General features: G+C 51.0%; 1 protein-coding gene across 1 annotated transcript; it reads left to right on the top strand.

Moving 5' to 3' along the window:
- The first annotated feature begins 3,616 nt into the window (after positions 1 to 3,616).
- Positions 3,617 to 9,940, top strand: TUFM (Tu translation elongation factor, mitochondrial). Its single transcript, XM_044303230.1, has 11 exons — positions 3,617 to 3,706; positions 4,620 to 4,657; positions 6,645 to 6,804; positions 7,528 to 7,694; positions 7,774 to 7,878; positions 7,968 to 8,132; positions 8,264 to 8,396; positions 8,485 to 8,589; positions 8,805 to 8,956; positions 9,037 to 9,156; positions 9,352 to 9,940. Exons 1-11 carry the CDS (start codon positions 3,667 to 3,669, stop codon positions 9,523 to 9,525), a joined length of 1,359 nt encoding a protein of 452 aa, XP_044159165.1. The 5' UTR covers positions 3,617 to 3,666; the 3' UTR covers positions 9,526 to 9,940.
- Positions 9,941 to 10,002: the final 62 nt, after the last annotated feature.

Genomic DNA, 10,002 nt, shown 5'->3' with positions numbered 1-10,002 from the left:
CTCTTGATCTTGTGGATTATTGAGGTTTTGCTGCCGGGGGTGAGTTGCATGAATCGGCAGTTTGTGCCCCTTGATCCTGCGCAGATCACCTGTATGTATCCTGTTACGGCGTGAGACGTGATTACAAGCGCATGATAACACGCGGACACGTCATGTATGCCTATAGGTTAAGGTCTAGCAAGCATGTGAGATTATTGCATTAAAGGAGCACTTGTCTGCACTTTGCAGCGTTCAGTCGCTTGCTAGTCAATAGCTAGAGTATTCTGTCACTTTAAGGGCTCATTCACACTACCGTACGCCCTCTGAGACATGCGGGCCATATGTCCCGGAGCGGCATGCATCGTGCTGTCCGTGGGGCTATTGTCCCTCACTCGTGAGATCATATGAGTGTGGGACAAGAGTCCGGCCGGCGGCCCAATGCGCACAGCATCATAGTAACCTATGATGCTGTGTGCACGATGTATGCCGCTCCGGCACATATGGCCCGCATGTCTCGGAGGGCATACGGCCATGTGCATGAGTCCTAAGACTTGTTGTGGTCTGGCTTCTGGGACCCCCCAACTGAGCCTGAGAAGGACGCGGCTAAGACGCTGCGCTCAGGGAACAGCACCATGGAGTTCTGCTGCAGGTCCCTGAGCACAGAAGATTATAGGGCCACACATCTGCTGCACCTCTATTCTCAGGACTGGTCGGAAACCCAAATCAATCAAGATGGCGAACCTAGTAGTGGAGTACTCTGAAATGGCTACCTGCATACAGAGCCTCTAGGGGAGAACATGGCGGGGATGTAGAGTAGTACACGAGTACAGAGGTCCCTCAAGTTCCAATAATAATCTGTTCTGGGACAACAATTGTATTTTAAAACCATTGTAAGTTGAGTCCATAAGGGGCCCCTTTCACACGGGCGAGTTTTCTGTGTGAGGTGAACGCATTGCACCCGCACTGGATCCGGGCCCATTCACTTCTATGGGGCTGTGCACATGAGCGGTGATTTTCACGCATCACTTCTGCATTGCGTGAAAATCGCAGCATGCTCTATATTGTGCGTTTTTCACGCAACGCAGGCCCCATAGAAGTGAATGGGGCTGCGTGAAAATCTCAAGTGCGGATGCAGTGCGGTGCAATTTTTCACGCATGGTTGTTAGGTGACAATCGGGATGGGGACCCGATCATTATTATTTTCCCTTTATAACATGGTTATAAGGGAAAATAATAGCATTCTTCATACAGAATGCATAGTACAATAGCGCTGGAGGGGTTAAAAAAATAAAATAAATTTAACTCTCCTTAATCCATTTGGTCGCGTAGCGGATCTCTTCTTTCTTCAGGACCTGGCAAAATGACCTTTTTGGTGATGTCACAGCGCTCATCACTGTGGTGATGGATCATGTGATGAGCGCAGTGACGTCATCAAAGTTCCTGAAGAAAGAAGAGATCTGCTACGTGACCAGTGGATGGGGAGAGTTAAATTTATTTTTAACTCCTCAATGGACCTTCTACTATGCATTCTGAATTAAGATTGCTATTATTTTCCCTTATAACCATGTTCTAAAGGGAAAATAATAAAATCTGCAGAACACCTAACCTAAACTTCTGTGAAGAAGTTCGGGTCTACGGTACCGAACATGCTGATTAAAACGATTTGCACTAGCGGAAAAATTTGCGATTTTTTTTTTCCCCGCAACGCACCCGCATCTTTTCCCACACGGCACCGGCAACGCCCGTGTGAACCCAGCCTAAGGACTCCTGCACACCACTGCAGCCTGTTTTGCAAAGTGCAGATCCTGGCCGTGTGTTCCACGTTTTGTAGAACAGTCCTATCCTTGTCCGTAATACGGACAAGGAAAGGAAATGTAAATTTTTTTTTTTGCGGGTGCAACAGATGTAGACATGTGGATGCAGAGAACACTCGCTGTGCTGTCTGCACCTTTTGTGCCCTTATTGAAGTGAATGGGTTTGCATCTGACCCGCATAAAAATACAGATCGGACGTAAGAAGAAAAAAAATATATATACATTCATGAGCCCCAACAATGTGCACACCGTATCACGGATGCTGAACCATTCAATTAAATGGATCCGCAATCCATAAGATGCCATGCGGAACAGAGGCACAATATGCTTGAGTGGGTTTTCTGTCCGTACCGCCGCACCGCAAAAAAAGTAGTGGAGGACCCATTCTGAGGAGCTAGAAGTTGGTTGAACCCATGCACCACGGACGTCTAGCAGTTCTCAGAAGGAATGGCGATGCCGCCAAATATTAGTCCAGTCATTCGGAGGAAAGGGAAATCTCGACTCGTACCTTGTTTTCAGTTTATACATTGAAGAGTTAATTACTTTTCATATTTCAGAGACCTCAAAAGCTGCTTGGTGGGGGTCTGAGTGCTGAGACCCCCCCCGCCAGTCTCTAGAATGAGGGGAGGATGGTGCACATACATCGCGCTCATCTATGGAGCCCGTCTTGTGCAGCGATGAGTGAGCACAATAGGGACGTACTTCTCTCCCCTTATTCTGGAGCTTGGAGGGGGTCTCCGCACTCAGGCCCCCCATATCACAGCTTTTCATATAACACGTCAAATGTTAAAGTTGACGCTCTAAATGTTTGAATTTTTAAAGAAAAAAAAAAGCCAGCCCTAAAGAGAAGCCTTGTCCTCTCCTGACCCGTCTGTATTTCCCCGTGTAATTCTGGAGAAATTGTTCTTCTAACGAGATATTGTGCAATTCCTCTAGTATTCCTACTAGAAGTTTATAAATGGATTGGCTGCAGGCTGCCATAGAGGTCCCACCGGGTGCCCGTCTAATGTGAATGGAGGTCTCTCAACTCTACCCGGACATCCGTTATTGAGGAGGAAGACGGATCAGACAAGCCGGATTTCAACATGTCCAGTTCTAAAGGGAGATAAGTGGCCGCCAGGTGGGTCTGACGACAGCTTATCCCCCACCGAAAAAACACAGGCATACTCGGCCAGCAGCGAATTGGCTTGGATAAGACACGGACATGGTGTTCATCATCAGCATTTAACAACCTCAAGCTGTTGTGAAACTATAACTCCCAGCAGGCTCCATTCACTTTCTATGGGAGTTCTGAGAACAGCCAAGCAAGTGTGCATGCTGGGAGTCGTAGTTTCACCACAGCTGGAAGTTGCTGATCTCTGATAGATGTTTGATTTGCGGCGGTTTGTAACGCAGAATTCAGAGACGTTGGTGATGATGGCCGGGCATTGACAACTCTCACAGCTCCTGTCTCAATCAGGCTCTGTTCACACCACGGTCAGAGGTCCAGGTCATAAATATCAAACGCGCCTCTTATACTGGTCTAAGACGCCGTTGCCCCTTGCAACCAATCAGAGCGCCTCTTTCATTTCAAAACAAACTTTTGCAAGATGTAAGCTGCAATCTGATTGGTTGCTACTGGCAACCCTGACTTAGAACCAGTTTTCTATGGGTGAACATACTGGTGTACGTTCTTAGACATCTGCTCTTGGTTTATTCAAACCTCCCCCAACAAAAGGGAATGCAACTTGAACTTGGGGCCTTATCTCAGCTGAGAGGATGCCACGACCAAGAGGGCTGCTATGTTCTACCATTTAGGGGCGGCCATATTGCTTGTGGCACGCCGATGTGATGTATTTCCTGTTCCGGGTCGTCACATCCGTAGTCTCCCAAGATGGCGGGGCGTGTGGTGCTGTCTGCATGCAGATCTGCCGGTGAGCAGGCGGACGTGTGGCGGGGAGCCCGGAGGGAGGCAGCGGGGGGACTGACGGCCCAGAGCGGGGTACACCGAGGCAGTGAGGGGGCGGCGAGGGCACGGGCTCCCCCTTGTGGCCAGTGAAGGTCATGTGATTGTAGAGGTCACATGTGTGGTACATGGAGGCTGTGACAGGTGATGGGATGCGGGCAGAGACATAAAGCCTGACAAGCCCTCCTCTGTAGGGTTGTATCTGCTGTCACCCAGCTTTCCCAGGCTCCTGTGACAACCAGCAGGGTATCAGAGCTGTAATGGCAGCCCTGTAGTTGTCACCCAGCTTTCCCAGGCACTAGGTATGTTTTTGGGGGTGACGCGTCTATATTCACAGACTGGGGGGCATTGCTCTTCATGACTCCCTGCTGGTCAGACCCGGATGAACAGCGCCACACCTATCCGTGGGTTGTGCCTGGTATTGCAGCTCAGCTTCATGGATGTGACGGGGCCGGAGCTGCAGTCCCGCACTCGACCTGTGCACAGCTGGGGCGCTGTTTATGGAAGAGAGAGTCCATATGGTATCAGAGCTGAACTGCAGGGGGCAGTGTCTCCCACCCATAGTCCTCCCCCTTTCCTGTCCGGTCTCCAGGGACATGTGGCACAGGTGGCGAGCGCCCGTTATCTGGTGCGGGTGGATTGAGTCCCGTCCTTGCTGATGGTTTCCCTTTAAACATGTACTTAGATAGGGAGGACCCCCCCGGCCCCCTCACTTTGCTGTGTTCTGGTCCTGGACACCGCAGGCAATCTTCCCCAGTGGACGTGATGCGTCGCTGAGTGATGGCGCTTGACGCCAGGGTGCTGTTTGAGAGTGGAGAGTTAATGGCTGGTTGCTATGGAGATACGCCCTCCTCATTGACGTTCCCTTCTTCTCTCCGCAGTGTTCAGCCGCCTCCCGGCTCACAGTCTGTGCATTGCGGTAAGTAATGGCGATCTCTGTCCGCGGCGCCGGGGAATGCTTCGGTCTCTCGCCCGTTTTCAAGACCTCTGCTCACCGTCAGTGAATTGGGAGCATTGTCTAGACTTGGATAAAATGGGCAGCAGACCCTCAGCTGTGAGAAAGATTGGAGCAGGATGGGTTTTTCTCTGCCTCTGGATGCCAACAGGAATGTTCCCGTTCACTGACAGCACGCAGAGATCTTGAAAATGATGAGGAATTGAATGTCTGTTTGAGAACTTTTTGGAATATAAAGAAAAAAAGAAAACAAACCAGATCATCCCTTTAACCCTTTATGGACCCATGACGTAGCTGTACGTCATAGGTCCGATCCCTAAACATGGTGCGTGCAGCGGGCGCCTTAGTCGCGGGGTTTCTGCTATTGTAAATAGCAGAGACCCGCGGCATCTGTATGCGATCAGCCATAAGGCAGAATGCATACATCTTACCTTTCAGATGTGGTCAAATGTGACCACGGCATCTGCGCAGACCGGAACCGGAAATCGCGTGCGTCCGGTCCGGTAACGGCGTTCCCCGGCTGAGATCGGGGAACCTGTTACATTGATCTAATAGGCTGAAGCCTCAAGCCGGCTTCTGAGTCAATTAGATGTATATATCCTCAAAGGTTTACATTTTTCTTTTTAGTATTAAAACGCAAGTAAAATTATAGTGTGGTATCGTTAGAACCGTACTGACCTGGAGAATGACGATAACAGGTCAATTTTACCGCACAGTGTAAAAAAAAAATAATTTCGAACCTTTATCAGAATTGCGTTTTTTCCCAATTCTACCCCATTTGGAATTTCTTTCCCGCTCCCTACAACATGGTATGCAACCGTAAATGGTGCCATTAGAATGTACAACCTGTCCCTCAAAAAATAAGCCCCCATGAGGCTATGTGAATGGAAAAATAAAAAAAGTTGGGACTAGGGTTGTTCTCGGAACGCCCAGGAGAGAAGCTGATGTCTCCTCCCCATCGCTCCGATAGTAGTAATTAGCATGCGGCGCAGGAGAGGAGACAGTAATGGGGCGAACGGAGCGGCGCCCAGGAATAATAGTAGGTGCAGGGAGATCCCTGGGCGCCGCTCTACATGTCTGAACCCACGAAAGGTAGTCTTTAACTTTTAATACAGGAGGCGGGTGCCGGCAGCAGAATCGCATAGCCGGCACCCTGCCTCTGACAGGGAGCTGCGATCAGCGGCAGTTAACACCTCAGGTGCCGCACCTGAGGGGTTAACTGCCGCTGATTTGCTGCCAGTACCAGCCTCCTGTATTAAAGGTTAATTATCATTGGTGGCGCTGGCCACAGGGTCCTCTCCCCTCTCCCTCATTGGGGGTGCAGTGGCAGCTTCTGATCGGAGCCCCAGCAGTGTAAACCTGGGGCTCCGATCGGTTACCATGGCAGCCAGGACGCTCCTGAAGCCCTGGCTGCCATGGTAACATCCCTGATGCTGTGTGCACAGGTCAGCAGGGACAGTGTGAAGTCCTATTCACCACAATAGAGATCTGTCAGGGTGAATAGGACAAGGGATGAAAAAAATCCCAGGTTCTGGCCCCTAAGGGGGGAAAAAGTTGAAAAAATCAGGTATAAATTACATATAAGATATATAAACAATAAATAAACATATCACATATCGCCACTCCCGAAAAGTCCAAACTATTAAAATAGAAAAAAATCTGTGCGGTGAACGCCGGAACAGAAAAAATTAAATAAAAACTGCGCGATTTGCCATTTAAAAAAAATGTGGAATGCACGTGGCTTTTTTGGTTTATTTTTTTTGCGTGGTATATTCCATACAGAGTATCGCAATACTTTTTTATGGTATCGAAATCGAATCAAAAATTTGGTATCGCAAAAACTCTAGTTAGGACTATGGGAAGGCGGGGAGTGAAAAACGAAAACGCAAAAATAGAAAATCCCAGGGTCCTGAAGGGGGGAGCCGGTGACATCTGTGACGTTTGTTTGCAGACATGGCCCAGCCCTGCCACCCGCTTCTGCCCCCTGCTGTACAGAAACTACGCTGTGGAAGCCAAAAAGACCTACTCTCGGGAGAAGCCCCATGTCAACATCGGAACCATAGGCCACGTAGATCACGGCAAGACCACGCTGACGGCCGCCATTACCAAGAGTGAGTGACGAGGGACTGCGTCCAGGTTATGGGAGAGGCGGGGAGAAATGGCCTGTATGCTAATGAGGCCCCGCCCTAAGATATTCCCTGCCTTTTCCCACTTCATTAAGGCCCCTCCCCTTTTTGCTGGGGTTTAATTCCTTGTATTTCTGTCTTTGTGGCAGACATCTTTTCATACGCTGACGTTTTGCAGCGCTCCTGCTTATGCATGGCAGCCAATCAGAGCTGCAGGGTAAAGCAAGGCTATATCAGGAGTCCAAACCTCTGATGACAGGAGGTGAATTTCATGCTACTTTAGAATCTAATTCTGGAGCCAGCTGCTGTGAAACTACAACTCCCAGCATGCACAGTTGCTCGGCTTTTAAATGAAGCATGCTGGGAATTGTAGTTTCAGAACAAATGAGTGCCAGAGGTTGCTGATCCCTGCTGGAATAGACCAGGGCAGCTCATATACAGTCACGGATCGTGCTGGAGAAAAACTGCAGTGTAAAGCATGAGGAAGGGAGAAAGAAACCTACTGAAGAGGCGGGAGGTGGAGACTCCTCAGACTCCAATGGACGGTGCAGCCATAGCTGAGCCTTCATAGAGCAGAACTGTTGATTGTGCAGATGAGCGCCCCCTTGTGGCTGCATGCAGGATCACTCCTATTTCACACTCTTGTTTCGGACTATGACGTTATTCTGGTTTCTGTCAGTATGAATATATATGTGTGCTTTATCCCAGTCCTGGCAGAGGCCGGAGGGGCCCAGTTTAAGAAATATGAAGAAATTGACAACGCCCCAGAAGAGAAGGCGCGAGGTATCACCATTAATGCGTCACATGTAGAGTACACCACCTCCAACCGCCACTACGCGCACACAGACTGCCCGGGGCACGCTGACTACGTGAAGGTGGGTGCAGCCTGTGAGGGAGGACGGGTTGGGGGGTACAGGGCGATATCAGATCATATAATCTGTCCGTACCTTGCAGAACATGATCACAGGAACCTCCCAGATGGACGGGTGCATCCTGGTCGTAGCCGCCACCGACGGGCAGATGCCGCAGACGCGGGAACACTTGCTGCTGGCTAAACAGGTAGGACTGCGGGCTCTGCTGCGTCTGTCACGCAGGGCGGTGCTGGCCTCCCTCTCATGCCCTTACTAATGCCCGCTGTTCTGCCACAGATTGGGGTGAAGCACATTGTCGTCTACATTAACAAGGCCGACGCCGTGGATGACAAGGAGATGCTGGACCTGGTGGAGCTGGAGATCCGAGAGCTGCTGACAGAGTTTGGGTACGATGGCGAGAACACCCCCGTTGTGGTTGGATCGGCTTTGTGTGCCCTCGAGGTAAGAACCAGAGGAGGATTATCCTGGGCATCTGAGGGGTGGTGGTCAGTGGTCACGTTTGCTGTGGATGTGCCCAGAATGATACAGGGGGGGATTGAGCCGCACACGACGAGCTCTTCTCATTATTACAGAACCGCAGCAAGGAGATCGGCTTGGACTCCATCATGAAGCTCCTGGACGCCATCGACAGCTACATCCCCATCCCTGAGCGGGACCTGGACAAGCCGTTCCTGCTGCCGGTGGAGTCCGTCTACTCTATTCCAGGTATGTGACACGTCTGCGCTGGCCGCGAGCCGCAGCTTATGTCAGGCGACGTCTGCAGGGCTCCTGTGATGTATCCACTCTCTCGCAGGCCGAGGCACCGTGGTAAGCGGGACGCTGGAGCGAGGCACCATCAAGAAGGGAGATGAATGCGAGTTTGTTGGGCGCAGTAAACACCTGAAGTCGGTTGTAACAGGTAGGAGCCCCCTTTCGTGTCTGCTTGGGGGTCATTTCTGACCTCTGTTACCTGTTATGCCTTTCTTCAAAATGCAAACCCCCTGGGCATTCAGCGGCCCCTGCTGGGGACATGTAGCATTGCGTGGTGGCCACCCCTATGAATGCCCATAATGGGAGGTGTGGAAATGGCCAGGTAACTGCTTGGCATCTGATGGGGTGTCCTCTCTGGCACAGGCATTGAGATGTTCCATAAGAGCCTGGACCGGGCGGAGGCTGGCGATAACCTCGGTGCTCTGGTCAGAGGCCTAAAGAGAGAAGATGTCCGGCGAGGAATGGTGATGTGCAAACCAGGCTCCATCAAACCCCACCAGAAGGTCATGGCTCAGGTACGGGACTGCGGTAACATGGCGGCGCTGTGATAATCTGCTGCTGGGTGTGATGGTGACGTCTTCTGTGCTTCCTTCAGGTCTACATCCTCAGCAAGGAGGAAGGGGGGCGCCACAAGCCTTTTGTCAGCAACTTTCTGCCCGTGATGTTCTCCCTGACGTGGGACATGTCTGTTCGCATCACGCTGCCAGATGGCAAGGTTTGTTGCTTTTTTTTTCAGTTGCCCCATTCCTGCGGATGGTAGAGGCGGCCATCGTCATGTGTGTAGTACTTACCCATCATCCATACCTGGTGGTGCAGTGGCCCCCCGCTTACATGCTATAGGGATTGTCTGCTCCTCGGCTGCTGCCTCCCATTCTAAACACCATGCCAACGTTAACCCTTTCCATTCCAGGAGATGGTAATGCCCGGGGAAGACTCCGGCCTAATTATGACCCTGCGACAGCCCATGGTGCTGGAGAAAGGACAGCGCTTCACCCTGCGAGATGGGAACCGGACCATCGGCACCGGAATCGTCACTGACATCTTGGAGATGACCAAACAGGATGAGGAAGGCTGGGTGTCCTGAAGACCCTCAGTACGAACTTGTATCGGGTGGAGGGGGGGGGAATCCTATTGAGACGACGTATGAACCAAACAGCAGCAGAGTAGCACTTAAGCCCCCTCCCGCCGCAGCCTCCTCTGTAAAATACGCCCCTCTGTCGATAAAGTTCAGCCCCCGGCGCCTGTGACGATGCTGCAGGGGTATTTCTGGTTCAGTTTGTGGTCTCCCCCCAGTCAGTCCTGAGTCTGTCCCATTCTTTGCCATTGGGAAATGATATGGAAGAATAATGGTGAATTTCATGCGACCGTCACGGTTACACGTCCCCCCCCCCCCCCCCCCCAGGATGCAGTGAGCGCCGGGCAGACGTGATCTGTACATTCTCTCCCTACATTTTGTTTGCTTCATTATTATTATTTTCTAATAAATATTTCTGGACGGAGATCGGTCTGCGGAAGTCGTTACTGAGTAATGTGGTGGAAGAGCTAAAATACACTGTCGCAG

The sequence above is a fragment of the Bufo gargarizans genome, chromosome 8 (assembly GCF_014858855.1).
Source record: "Bufo gargarizans isolate SCDJY-AF-19 chromosome 8, ASM1485885v1, whole genome shotgun sequence".
NCBI classification, from domain to species: domain Eukaryota; kingdom Metazoa; phylum Chordata; class Amphibia; order Anura; family Bufonidae; genus Bufo; species Bufo gargarizans.
Note: the sequence above shows the minus strand (reverse complement) of the source record. Positions and strands in the feature narration are given on the sequence as shown.

Bases quoted from the DNA above. Each gene is read 5' to 3' on its own strand.
- TUFM (XM_044303230.1), top strand. From the start codon at position 3,667: ATGGCGGGGCGTGTGGTGCTGTCTGCATGCAGATCTGCCG. The intron at 6,805-7,527 runs GTGAGTGACGAG...GCTTTATCCCAG, and splicing joins GACGGCCGCCATTACCAAGA to TCCTGGCAGAGGCCGGAGGG. The intron at 8,590-8,804 runs GTAGGAGCCCCC...TCTCTGGCACAG, and splicing joins CCTGAAGTCGGTTGTAACAG to GCATTGAGATGTTCCATAAG.